The sequence below is a fragment of the Oncorhynchus nerka genome, linkage group LG12 (genome assembly GCF_034236695.1).
Source record: "Oncorhynchus nerka isolate Pitt River linkage group LG12, Oner_Uvic_2.0, whole genome shotgun sequence".
NCBI lineage: Eukaryota > Metazoa > Chordata > Actinopteri > Salmoniformes > Salmonidae > Oncorhynchus > Oncorhynchus nerka.
Window position 1 is genome coordinate 5340740 of NC_088407.1, and position 14652 is coordinate 5355391.

Consider the following 14652-nt stretch of genomic DNA (forward strand, 5'->3'; position numbering starts at 1 on the left):
ACCTCATTACCCTACCAACTAACCCTACACTCATTACCCTTCCAACTAACCCACCACCTCATTACCATACCAACTAACCCACCACCTCATTATCCTTCCAACTAACCCTACACTCATTACCCTTCCAACTAACCGACCACCTCATTACCCTACCAACTAACCCACCACCTCATTACCCTACCAACTAACCCTACACTCATTACCCTACCAACTAACCCACCACCTCATTACCCTACCAACTAACCCACCACCTCATTACCCTACCAACTAACCCACCGCCTCATTACCCTACCAACTAACCCTACACTCATTACCCTACCAACTAACCCTACACTCATTACCCTTCCAACTAACCCACCACCTCATTACCCTACCAACTAACCCACCACCTCATTATCCTACCAACTAACCCACCACCTCATTACCATACCAACTAACCCTACACTCATTACCCTACCAACTAACCCACCACCTCATTACCCTACCAACTAACCCACCACCTCATTATCCTACCAACTAACCCATCACCTCATTACCCTACCAACTAACCCACCACCTCATTACCCTACCAACTAACCCACCACCTCATTATCCTACCAACTAACCCACCACCTCATTACCCTACCAACTAACCCACCACCTCATTACCCTACCAACTAACCCTACACTCATTACCCTTCCAACTAACCCACCACCTCATTATCCTACCAACTAACCCACCACCTCATTATCCTACCAACTAACCCTACACTCATTACCCTACCAACTAACCCTACACTCATTACCCTACCAACTAACCCTACACTCATTACCCTACCAACTAACACACCACCTCATTACCCTACCAACTAACCCACCACCTCATTACCCTACCAACTAACCCTACACTTATTACCCTACCAACTAACCCTACACTCATTACCCTACCAACTAACCCACCACCTCATTACCCTACCAACTAACCCACCACCTCATTACCCTACCAACTAACCCACCACCTCATTACCCTACCAACTAACCCTACACTCATTATCCTACCAACTAACCCACCACCTCATTATCCTACCAACTAACCCTACACTCATTACCCTACCAACTAACCCTACACTCATTACCCTACCAACTAACCCTACACTCATTACCCTACCAACTAACCCACCACCTCATTACCCTACCAACTAACCCACCACCTTATTACCCTACCAACTAACCCACCACCTCATTACCCTACCAACTAACCCTACACTCATTACCCTACCAACTAACCCTACACTCATTACCCTACCAACTAACCCTACACTCATTACCCTACCAACTAACCCTACACTCATTACCCTACCAACTAACCCACCACCTCATTACCCTACCCTAACCAACTAACCCTACCAACTAACTCATTACCCTACCAACTAACCCACCACCTCATTACCCTACCAACTAACCCACCACCTCATTACCCTACCAACTAACCCACCACATCATTACCCTACCAACTAACCCACCACCTCATTATCCTACCAACATTTAGCAGACGCCTTATCCAGAGCGACTTACAAATTGGTCCTTTCACCTTATGACATCCAGTGGAACAGCCACTTTACAATAGTGCATCTAGGTCTTTTAAGGGGGAGAAGGATTACTTTATCCTATCCTAGGTATTCCTTAAAGAGGTGGGGTTTCAGGTGTCTCCGGAAGGTGGTGATTGACTCCGCTGTCCTGGCGTCGTGAGGGAGTTTGTTCCACCATTGGGGGCCAGAGCAGCGAACAGTTTTGACTGGGCTGAGCGGGAACTGTACCCTCCCAGTGGTAGGGAGGCGAGCAGGCCAGAGGTGGATGAACTAGTGCCCTTGTTTGGGTGTAGGGCCTGATCAGAGCCTGGAGGTAGTGAGGTGCCGTTCCCTCACAGCTCCGTAGGCAAGCACCATGGTCTTGTAGCGGATGCGAGCTTGGACGGAGGAGCGGGGTGACGTGAGAGAACTTGGGAAGGTTGAACACCAGACGGGCTGCGGCGTACAGGCAGGGAGCCCAACTAACCCAGACGGAGATGACAAGTGCCTGGATTAGGACCTACCAACTAACCCACCACCTCATTATCCTACCAACTAACCCACCACCTCATTATCCTACCAACTAACCCTACACTCATTACCCTACCAACTAACCCACCACCTCATTACCCTACCAACTAACCCACCACCTCATTACCCTACCAACTAACCCACCACCTCATTATCCTACCAACTAACCCTACACTCATTACCCTACCAACTAACCCACCACCTCATTACCCTACCAACTAACCCTACACTCATTATCCTACCAACTAACCCTACATTCATTACCCTACCAACTAACCCTACACTCATTACCCTACCAACTAACCCTACACTCATTACCCTACCAACTAACCCTACACTCATTACCCTACCAACTAACCCTACACTCATTACCCTACCAACTAACCCTACACTCATTACCCTACCAACTAACCCTACACTCATTACCCTACCAACTAACCCACCACCTCATTACCCTACCAACTAACCCACCACCTCATTACCCTTCCAACTAACCCTACACTCATTACCCTACCAACTAACCCACCACCTCATTACCCTACCAACTAACCCACCACCTCATTACCCTACCAACTAACCCTACACTCATTACCCTACCAACTAACCCATCACCTCATTACCCTACCAACTAACCCATCACCTCATTATCCTACCAACTAACCCATCACCTCATTACCCTACCAACTAACCCTACACTCATTACCCTACCAACTAACCCTACACTCATTACCCTACCAACTAACCCACCACCTCATTACCCTACCAACTAACCCTACACTCATTACCCTACCAACTAACCCTACACTCATTACCCTACCAACTAACCCACCACCTCATTACCCTACCAACTAACCCACCACCTCATTACCCTACCAACTAACCCTACACTCATTACCCTACCAACTAACCCACCGCCTCATTACCCTACCAACTAACCCACCACCTCATTACCCTACCAACTAACCCTACACTCATTACCCTACCAACTAACCCTACACTCATTAAAACCCACCACCTCATTACCCTACCAACTAACCCTACACTCATTAACCATCACCTCATTACCCTACCAACTAACCCTACACTCATTACCCTACCAACTAACCCACCACCTCATTACCCTACCAACTAACCCTACACTCATTACCCTACCAACTAACCCTACACTCATTACCCTACCAACTAACCCACCACCTCAATACCCTACCAACTAACCCTACACTCATTACCCTACCAACTAACCCACCACCTCATTACCCTTCCAACTAACCCACCACCTCATTACCCTACCATCTAACCCACCACCTCATTACCCTACCAACTAACCCTACACTCATTACCCTACCAACTAACCCTACACTCATTACCCTTCCAACTAACCCACCACCTCATTATCCTACCAACTAACCCACCACCTCATTACCCTACCAACTAACCCACCACCTCATTACCCTACCAACTAACCCTACACTCATTACCCTACCAACTAACCCACCACCTCATTACCCTACCAACTAACCCTACACTCATTACCCTTCCAACTAACCCACCACCTCATTACCCTACCAACTAACCCACCACCTCATTACCCTACCAACTAACCCGCCACCTCATTACCCTACCAACTAACCCACCACCTCATTACCCTACCAACTAACCCTACACTCATTACCCTACCAACTAACCCACCACCTCATTACCCTACCAACTAACCCACCACCTCATTACCCTTCCAACTAACCCACCACCTCATTACCCTACCAACTAACCCTACACTCATTACCCTACCAACTAACCCACCACCTCATTATCCTACCAACTAACCTGATTTTGGACTAAATCTGTCAAGGCACCAACCATGAGACTGTAGGTTTTAAATCATGTTGTGAATGTTACTGAGCACAGAGCCTTCAGTATGTATATTCACACCCCTTGCCTTCTTCCACATGCTGTTACAGACGGAATTTAAAATGGATTCAATTGAGATTTTGTATCACTGTCCTAACCACATTACCCCATAATATCAAAGTGCTATTATGTTCATAGAAATGTTTACGAATTAATGAAAAATGTATAGCTGAAATGTCTTGAGTCAATCAGTATTCAACCCCTTTTTTTACGGGAAGACTAAATAAGTTCTGGAGTAAAAATGTGCTCAACAAGTCACATAATAAGTTGCATCTCTGACTCACATACAATTATCTGTAAGGTCCCTATCTCTGTGTTTATCTGTTAGGTCCCTCATCTCTGTTACAATTAATGACATCCTCATCTCTGTATCCCACACATACAATTATCTGTAAGGTCCCTCATCTCTGTACCCCACACATACAATTATCTGTAAGGTCCCTCATCTCTGTACCCCACACATACAATTATCTGTAAGGTCCCTCATCTCTGTACCCCCACACATACAATTATCTGTAAGGTCCCTCCTCTCTGTACCCCACACATACAATTATCTGTCAGGTCCCTCATCTCTGTACCCCACACATACAATTATCTGTAAGGTCCCTCATCTCTGTAGAGCAGGGAATTTCAAACACAGATTCAACCACAAAGACCAGGGAGGTTTTCCACAGCCTCGCGAAGAAGGGCACCTATTGGTAGATGGGTAAAACATAAAAAGCAGACATTGAATATCCCTTTTAGCATGGTGAAGTTATTAATTACACTTTGGGTGGTGTATCAATACACCCAGTCACTACAAAGATACAGGTGTCCTTCCTAACTCAGTTGCCAGAGAGGAAGGAAACCACTCAGGGATTGCACCATGAGGCCAATGGTGACGTTAAAACAGTTATAGAGTTTAATGGCTGTGATAGGAGACACCTGAGGATGGATCAACAACATTGTAGTTACTCCACAATACAAACCTAAATGACAGAGTGAAAACAATGAAGCCTGTACAGAATTGTGCATCTTATTTGCTATAAGGCACTAAAGTAAAAAATGTGGCAAAGAAATGAACTTTATGTCCTGAATACAAAGCGTTATGTTTGGAGCAAATCCAATACAACATCACTGAGTAACACATCTCATATTTTCAAGCATGGTGGTGGCTGCATCGTGTTATGGGTATGCTTGTCATCGGCAATACCCATAACATGGATACAAAGAAACGGAATACAGCTATAAGCACAGGCAATATCCTAGAGGAAAACCTGGTTCAGTCTGCTTTCAGACAGACAATGGGGGACAAATTCACCTTTCAGCAGGACAATAACCTAAAACACAAGGGCAAATATATCCTGGAGTTGCTTACCAAGATGACATTGAATGTTCCTGAGTGGCCTAGTTACAAGTTTTGACTTAAATCCACTTTAAAATCTATGGCAAGACTTAACTACCAACTTGACAGAACTTAAAGAATTTAAAAAAAATTAATGTGCAAATATTGTACAATCCAGGTGTGCAAATCTCCAAGACTTACCCAGAAAGACTCACAGCTGTAACCCCACCACCCACTAGAGAAATAGACAACTCATATATGGATTGTGAGAAAGGTCCCTTACCTCTTAGTTTTGGCGCAGGAGTTGTCTTGTTTCCCAGCGGGCGATATGGGTTCGGGTCCTGCTGTAGCGATCCGGGGTCACGGCACCAAGAATTGTGGTGGAAAAATGACTCAGAAGGCAGTCCGATCTCAATATTCAAAAGCTTTATGACGAGCATGTATGCAAGGGGAAACTAGATAGAGTCTCTCTTTGTTCTCACAGACATTTATACAGACCCAGGATGGGGGGTGTTTCACATGTCCTTGGATTGAGTCGGGTGCTTCTGCTTATCACCACAGTTGGCCTAGAGAAAGACTAATCATACCAGGGACATGTCCACTCCCCCACACATCCTGGGACAACAGGAACCATTAAAGATCGTTTCACAGAAAGTTAGAACAGGACAGTTTAGAAACAGTTATATAACAGGCTAACCCTAACCCTGCTTATATTACAAAAGGGCAACTAAACTCAGCAACAAAAAAAGAAAACGTCCTTCTCACTGTCAACTGCGTTTATTTTCAGCAAACTTAAAATGTGTAAATATTTGTATGAACATAACAAGATTCAACAACTGAGACAAAAATTTAACAAGTTCCACAGACATGTGACTAACAGAAATGGAATAATGTGTCCCTGAACAAAGGGGGGAGGTCAAATTCAAAAGTAACAGTCAGTATCGGGTGTGGCCACCAGCTGCATTAAGTACTGCAGTGCATCTCCTCCTCATGGATTGCACCAGATTTGCCAGTTCTTGCTGTGAGATGTTAACCCACTCTTCCACTAAGGCACCTGCAAATTCCCAGACATTTCTGGGGGGAATGGCCCTAGCCCTCACCCTCCGATCCAACAGGTCCCAGACGTGCTCAATGGGGTTGAGATCCGGGCAGAAATGGAGGGCCATTCCCTTCGATCCAACAGGTCCCAGACGTGCTCAATGGGATTGAGATCCGGGCTCTTCGCTGGTCATGGCAGAACACTGGCATTCCTGTCTTGCAGGAATTCACACACAGAATGAGCAGTACGCATTGTCATGCTGGAGGGTCATGTCAGGATGAGCCTGCAGGAAGGGTACCACATGAGATAGGAGGATGTCTTCCCTGTAACGCACAGCGTTGAGATTGCCTGCAATGACAACAAGCTCAGTCCGATGATGCTGTGACACACCGCCCCAGACCATGACGGACCCTCCACCTCCAAATCGATCTCGCTCCAGAATACAGGCCTCGGTGTAACACTCATTCCTTCGACGATAAACACGAATCCGACCATCACCCCTGCTGAGACAAAACCACGACTCGTTAGTGAAGAGCACTTCTTGCCAGTCCTGTCTGGTCCAGCAACGGTGGGTTTGTGCCCATAGGTGACGTTGTTGCCAGTGAAGTCTGGTGAGGACCTGCCTTACAACAGGCCAACAACCCCTCAGTCCAGTCGCTCTCAGCCTATTGCGGACAGTCTGAGCACTGATGGAGGGATTGTGCGTTCCTGGTGTAACTCGGGCAGTTGTTGTTGCCATGCTGTACCTGTCCCGCAGGTGTGATGTACGGATGTACCAATCCTGTGCAGGTGTTGTTACACGTGGTCTGCCACTGCGAGGATGATCAGCTGTCCGTCCGGTCTCCCTGTAGCGCTGTCTTAGGCATCTCACAGTACAGACATTGCCATTTATTTCCCTGACCACATCTGCAGTCCTCATGCCTCCTTGCAGCATGCCTAAGGTACGTTCATGCAGATGAGCAGGAACCCTGGGCAGAAGACCCTGAGTCAGGAGAAAGGCCTCTTTAGTGTCCTAAGTTTTCATAACTGTGACCTTAATTGCCAACCGTCTGTAACCTGTTCGTGTCTTAACGACCGTTCCACAGGTGCATGTTCATTAATTGTTTATGGTTCATTGAACAAGCATGGGAAACAGTGTTTAAACCCTTTACAATATAGACCTGTGAAGTGATTTTGGATTTCTACGAATTATCTTTGAAAGACAGAGTCCTGAAAAAGGGACGTTTCTTTTTTTGCTGAGTTTAGAAACAGAGCAACCTTACAGACAAGAGGGGGGAGTGACCCTTTTTCAGGTCATATAAGATAATTCTAACATGTATTATAAACTGTGTGGGTCGAGCCCTGAATGCTGATTGGCTGACAGCTGTGGTATATCAGACCGTATGACAAAACCTTTAGTTTTACTGCTCTAATTCTGTTGGTAACCAGTTTATAATAGCAATACGGCACCTCAGGGGTTTATGGTATATGGCCAATATACCACGGCTAAGGGCTGTGCCCAGGCACTCCGCCTTGCATCGTGCCTAAGAACAGCCCTTAGCCTTATACCACACCCTCTTGTGCCTTATTGCTTATTTCACTCAGGGGTGTGAATACTTATGTAAATTCGATTTCTTTATTTAATTCTCAATGAATTAGCAAACATTTTCTAAAACCATGTTTTCACTTTGTCATTATGGAGTGTTGTGATGTCATTATGGAGTGTTGTGATGTCATTATGGAGTGTTGTGATGTCATTATGGAGTGTTATGTGTGGATTGGTGTGAGCGAAACAATTTAATCCATTTTGAATTCAGGCTGTAACACAACAAAATGTGGAAGAAGTCAATGGGTATGAATACATTCTGAAGGGGATTTATCAACAGCTGTAACAAGTTGTCCAGCGTAGGACACCCACACTGGCACCCTAGTTTATAGATAGACCCATATACATTATGGATGGGTCCCAAATGGCACCCTAGTTTATAGATAGACCCATATACATTATGGATGGGTCCCACACTGGCACACTAGTTTATAGATAGACCCATATACATTATGGATGGGTCCCACACTGGCACCCTAGTTTATAGATAGACCCATATACATTATGGATGGGTCCCACACTGGCACCCTAGTTTATAGATAGACCCATATACATTATGGATGGGTCCCACACTGGCACACTAGTTTATAGATAGACCCATATACATTATGGATGGGTCCCACACTGGCACACTAGTTTATAGATAGACCCATATACATTATGGATGGGTCCCACACTGGCACACTAGTTTATAGATAGACCCATATACATTATGGATGGGTCCCAAATGGCACCCTAGTTTATAGATAGACCCATATACATTATGGATGGGTCCCACACTGGCACCCTAGTTTATAGATAGACCCATATACATTATGGATGGGTCCCAAATGGCACCCTAGTTTATAGATAGACCCATATACATTATGGATGGGTCCCAAATGGCACACTAGTTTATAGATAGACCCATATACATTATGGATGGGTCCCAAATGGCACCCTAGTTTATAGATAGACCCATATACATTATGGATGGGTCCCACACTGGCACACTAGTTTATAGATAGACCCATATACATTTTGGATTAGTCCCAAATGGCACACTAGTTTATAGATAGACCCATATACATTATGGATGGGTCCCACACTGGCACACTAGTTTATAGATAGACCCATATACATTTTGGATTAGTCCCAAATGGCACACTAGTTTATAGATAGACCCGTATACATTATGGATGGGTCCCACACTGGCACACTAGTTTATAGATAGACCCATATACATTATGGATGGGTCCCAAATGGCACCCTAGTTTATAGATAGACCCATATACATTATGGATGGGTCCCACACTGACACCCTAGTTTATAGATAGACCCATATACATTATGGATGGGTCCCACACTGGCACACTAGTTTATAGATAGACCCATATACATTATGGATGGGTCCCACACTGGCACACTAGTTTATAGATAGACCCATATATGGGTCCCATGGCACACTAGTTTATAGATAGACCCATATACATTATGGATGGGTCCCACACTGGCACACTAGTTTATAGATAGACCCATATACATTATGGATGGGTCCCAAATGGCACCCTAGTTTATAGATAGACCCATATACATTATGGATGGATCCCAAATGGCACCCTAGTTTATAGATAGACCCATATACATTATGGATGGGTCCCACACTGGCACCCTAGTTTATAGATAGACCCATATACATTATGGATGGGTCCCAAATGGCACACTAGTTTATAGATAGACCCATACACATTATGGATGGGTCCCACACTGGCACACTAGTTTATAGATAGACCCATATACATTTTGGATTAGTCCCAAATGGCACACTAGTTTATAGATAGACCCATATACATTATGGATGGGTCCCACACTGGCACACTAGTTTATAGATAGACCCATATACATTTTGGATTAGTCCCAAATGGCACACTAGTTTATAGATAGACCCGTATACATTATGGATGGGTCCCACACTGGCACACTAGTTTATAGATAGACCCATATACATTATGGATGGGTCCCAAATGGCACCCTAGTTTATAGATAGACCCATATACATTATGGATGGGTCCCACACTGACACCCTAGTTTATAGATAGACCCATATACATTATGGATGGGTCCCACACTGGCACACTAGTTTATAGATAGACCCATATACATTATGGATGGGTCCCACACTGGCACACTAGTTTATAGATAGACCCATATACATTATGGATGGGTCCCACACTGGCACACTAGTTTATAGATAGACCCATATACATTATGGATGGGTCCCAAATGGCACCCTAGTTTATAGATAGACCCATATACATTATGGATGGGTCCCACACTGGCACCCTAGTTTATAGATAGACCCATATACATTATGGATGGATCCCAAATGGCACCCTAGTTTATAGATAGACCCATATACATTATGGATGGGTCCCACACTGGCACCCTAGTTTATAGATAGACCCATATACATTATGGATGGGTCCCAAATGGCACACTAGTTTATAGATAGACCCATACACATTATGGATGGGTCCCAAATGGCACCCTAGTTTATAGATAGACCCATATACATTATGGATGGGTCCCACACTGGCACCCTAGTTTATAGATAGACCCATATACATTATGGATGGGTCCCAAATGGCACCCTAGTTTATAGATAGACCCATATGCATTATGGATGGGTCCCACACTGGCACCCTAGTTTATAGATAGACCCATATACATTATGGATGGGTCCCACACTGGCACACTAGTTTATAGATAGACCCATATACATTATGGATGGGTCCCAAATGGCACACTAGTTTATAGATAGACCCATATACATTATGGATGGGTCCCAAATGGCACCCTAGTTTATAGATAGACCCATGATCCTTCTTATATAGTGGACACAGCCTATGTGACCAGGGATGATAGGGGACACAGCCTGTGTGACCAGGGCTGATAGGGGCCACAGCCTATGTGACCAGGGCTGATAGGGGACACAGCCTATGTGACCAGGGCTGATAGGGGACACAGACTATGTGACCAGGGCTGATAGGGGACACAGCCTATGTGACCAGGGCTGATAGGGGACACAGACTATGTGACCAGGGCTGATAGGGGACACAGCCTATGTGACCAGGGCTGATAGGGGACACAGCCTATGTGACCAGGGCTGATAGGGGACACAGGACTGAGGCTGATAGGGCAGAGCCTATATGTGACCAGGGCTGATAGGGGACACAGCCTAGGGCTGATAGGGGACACAGCCTATGTGACCAGGGCTGATAGGGGACACAGCCTATGTGACCAGGGCTGATAGGGGACACAGCCTGTGTGACTGATGGGGACACAGCCTATGTGACCAGGGCTGATAGGGGACACAGCCTATGTGACCAGGGCTGATAGGGGGACACAGACTATGTGACCAGGGCTGATAGGGGCCTACCAGGGCTGAGGGGACACAGCCTATGTGACCAGGGCTGATAGGGGACACAGACTATGTGACCAGGGCTGATAGGGGACACAGCCTATGTGACCAGGGCTGATACCAGGGCTGACACAGCCTGTGTGACCAGGGCTGATGTGACCAGGGCTGATAGGGGACTGATAGGGGACACAGCCTACAGGCTGATAGGGGACAGCCTATGTGACCAGGGCTGATAGGGGACACAGCCTATGTGACCAGGGCTGATAGGGGACACAGCCTATGTGACCAGGGCTGATAGGGGACACAGCCTATGTGACCAGGGCTGATAGGGGACACAGCCTATGTGACCAGGGCAGGGGACACACCTATGTGACCAGGGCTGATAGGGGACACAGCCTATGTGACCAGGGGGCTGATAGGGGACACAGCCTATGTGACCAGGGCTGATAGGGGACACAGCCTATGTGACCAGGGCTGATAGGGGACACAGCCTATGTGACCAGGGCTGATAGGGGACACAGCCACCAGGGCTGATAGGGACACAGACTATGTGACCAGGGCTGAGGGGACACAGCCTATGTGACCAGGGCTGATAGGGGACACAGCCTGTGTGACCAGGGCTGATGGGGACACAGCCTATGACCAGGGCCAGGGCTGATAGGGGACACAGCCTATGTGACCAGGGCTGATAGGGGACAGGGCTGAGCCTATGTGACCAGGGCTGATAGGGGACACAGCCTATGTGACCAGGGCTGATAGGGGACACAGCCTATGTGACCAGGGCTGATAGGGGACACAGCCTATGTGACCAGGGCTGATAGGGGACACAGCCTGATGTGACCAGGGCTGATAGGGGACACAGCCTATGTGACCAGGGCTGATAGGGGACCAGGGCTGATAGGGGAGCCTATGTGACCAGGGCTGATAGGGGACACAGCCTATGTGACCAGGGCTGATAGGGGACACAGCCTAGTGACCAGGGCTGATAGGACCAGCCTGTGTGACCAGGGCTGATAGGGACACAGCCTATGTGACCAGGGCTGATGAGGGGACACAGCCTATGTGACCAGGGCTGATAGGGGACACAGCCTATGTGACCTATGTGACCAGGGCTGATAGGGGACACAGCCTATGTGACCAGGGCTGATAGGGGACACAGCCTATGTGACCAGGGCTGATAGGGGACACAGCCTGTGTGACCAGGGCTGATAGGGGACACAGCCTATGTGACCAGGGCTGATAGGGGACACAGACTATGTGACCAGGGCTGATAGGGGACACAGCCTGTGTGACCAGGGCTGATAGGGGACACAGCCTATGTGACCAGGGCTGATAGGGGACACAGCCTATGTGACCAGGGCTGATAGGGGACACAGCCTATGTGACCAGGGCTGATAGGGGACACAGCCTATGTGACCAGGGCTGATAGGGGACACAGCCTATGTGACCAGGGCTGATAGGGGACACAGACTATGTGACCAGGGCTGATAGGGGACAGCCTGTGTGACCAGGGACACAGACTATGTGACCAGGGCTGATAGGGGACACCAGGGCTGATAGGGGACACAGCCTATGTGACCAGGGCTGATAGGGGACACAGCCTATGTGACCAGGGCTGATAGGGGACACAGACTATGTGACCAGGGCTGATAGGGGACACAGACTATGTGACCAGGGCTGATAGGGGACACAGACTATGTGACCAGGGCTGATAGGGGACACAGACTATGTGACCAGGGCTGATAGATTCTTCTGTCTTGTATATTCTATGTATTGTCATCACCATGGTTACATGGAAATGTACTTGGCATGTAAAGGCGATCCCGTCTGGGCCTGGTTCCTCCTCTAGGTTCCTCCCCTCTAGGTTCCTCCCCTCTAGGTTCCTCCTCTAGGTTTCTTCCTAGGTTCCTGCCTTCTAGGGAGTTGTTCCTAGGCGCTGTCCTTCTGCCAACCTCTGCATTGCTGTCTCTTTTGGGGGGGGGGCTGGGTATCTGTAAAAACAGTTTGTGAAAACTGCTGACGTAAAATAAAAGGAATTTATTTTAAAAAAACGTTTTTTTTTTTTTTTTCCCCCCGTTGTGATTGTCAGGTGTTTGTGGGTAGTGCCCGTGCCTACAGTATGATCAGGAAGTACAGTCGTTCCGTTGAGACGGCGTCACACAGTGACCTGCTACTCCTGACAGGCTGGAAGGAGAGCAGGCAGAACGTATTCACTGATACAACAGGATCAGCAGGTGAGTCTGGTTACGGGAGGGGTATTGTCTTGCCTTTTGAAATAGTGTAACGGATGTGAAACGTCTAGCCTAGTTAGCGATGCGCGCTAAATAGCGTTTCAATCGGTGACGTCACTTGCTTTCCATGTATCATCTGTGTCGGTGCCATTTAAGGAAACGGCATATAGTGGAGGTCTTCAGAATAGAACGCTTTAATCCCTGTTGTCACTGGAGATAGTAGCTTAAATAGGCTAGTAGCATGTTCTACATTTCAAAACGTTTTCTACTGTTTTGCTCCCAATTGAACGTGACCCTGTTGTTTCCAACAGAGGGAAAGATATGAGGAGGAGGAGGAAGAGGAGGACCAGAGGAGAAGATGAAGTGCATGCTCTTATCACCGTGTTGATAATAATAAATAAAAAAATCTAACTCTCTTCATAGCGAAGGTGTTTTAGCTTTCATTTTACAATCTGTAGAAACTATGAGAATAGATAGATAGATGGGAGGGGTTGAGGGGAGCTGAAGGATGGGACTGGATAGTGTTTAGAGATAGATGGGAGGGGTTGAGGGGAGCTGAAGGACTGGATGGTGTTCAGAGATAGATGGGAGGGGTTGAGGGGAGCTGAAAGATGGTGTTCAGAGATAGATGGGAGGGGTTGAGGGGAGCTGAAGGATGGTGTTCAGAGATAGATGGGAGAGGTGGTGTTCAGGGATGGGAGGGGTTGAGGGGAGCTGAAGGATGGTGTTCAGAGATAGATGGGAGAGGTTGAGGGGAGCTGAAGGATGGGACTGGATGGTGTTCAGAGATAGATGGGAGGGGTTGAGGGGAGCTGAAAGATGGGACTGGATGGTGTTAAGAGATAGATGGGAGGGGTTGAATGGAGCTGAATGACTGGATGGTGTTCAGAGACAGATGGGAGGGGTTGAATGGAGCTGAAGGATGGTGTTCAGAGATAGATGGGAGGGGTTGAGGGGAGCTGAAAGATGGGACTGGATGGTGTTTAGAGATAGATGGGAGGAGTTGAGGAGAGCTGAAGGATGGGATTGGATGGTGTTCAGAGACAGATGGGAGGGGTTGAATGGAGCTGGGTGGGACCAAAAACAA

General features: G+C 47.1%; 1 protein-coding gene across 2 annotated transcripts in view; it reads left to right on the forward strand.

Annotated features, from left to right (window-relative positions):
* The window catches only part of ttc29 (tetratricopeptide repeat domain 29), an 87379-nt gene extending 73392 nt beyond the window's left edge, over positions 1 to 13987 (forward strand). The window contains exons 12-13 of one of the 2 annotated variants that reach the window (XM_065025168.1): positions 13424 to 13568; positions 13877 to 13987. In XM_065025168.1, the coding sequence (XP_064881240.1) occupies positions 13424 to 13568; positions 13877 to 13890 (159 nt within the window). In that variant the 3' untranslated portion in view covers positions 13891 to 13987. Of the gene's footprint in view, positions 1 to 13423; positions 13569 to 13876 lie in introns of those variants that run through there. The other variant, XM_065025167.1, reaches the window with a different exon arrangement.
* Positions 13988 to 14652: the final 665 nt, after the last annotated feature.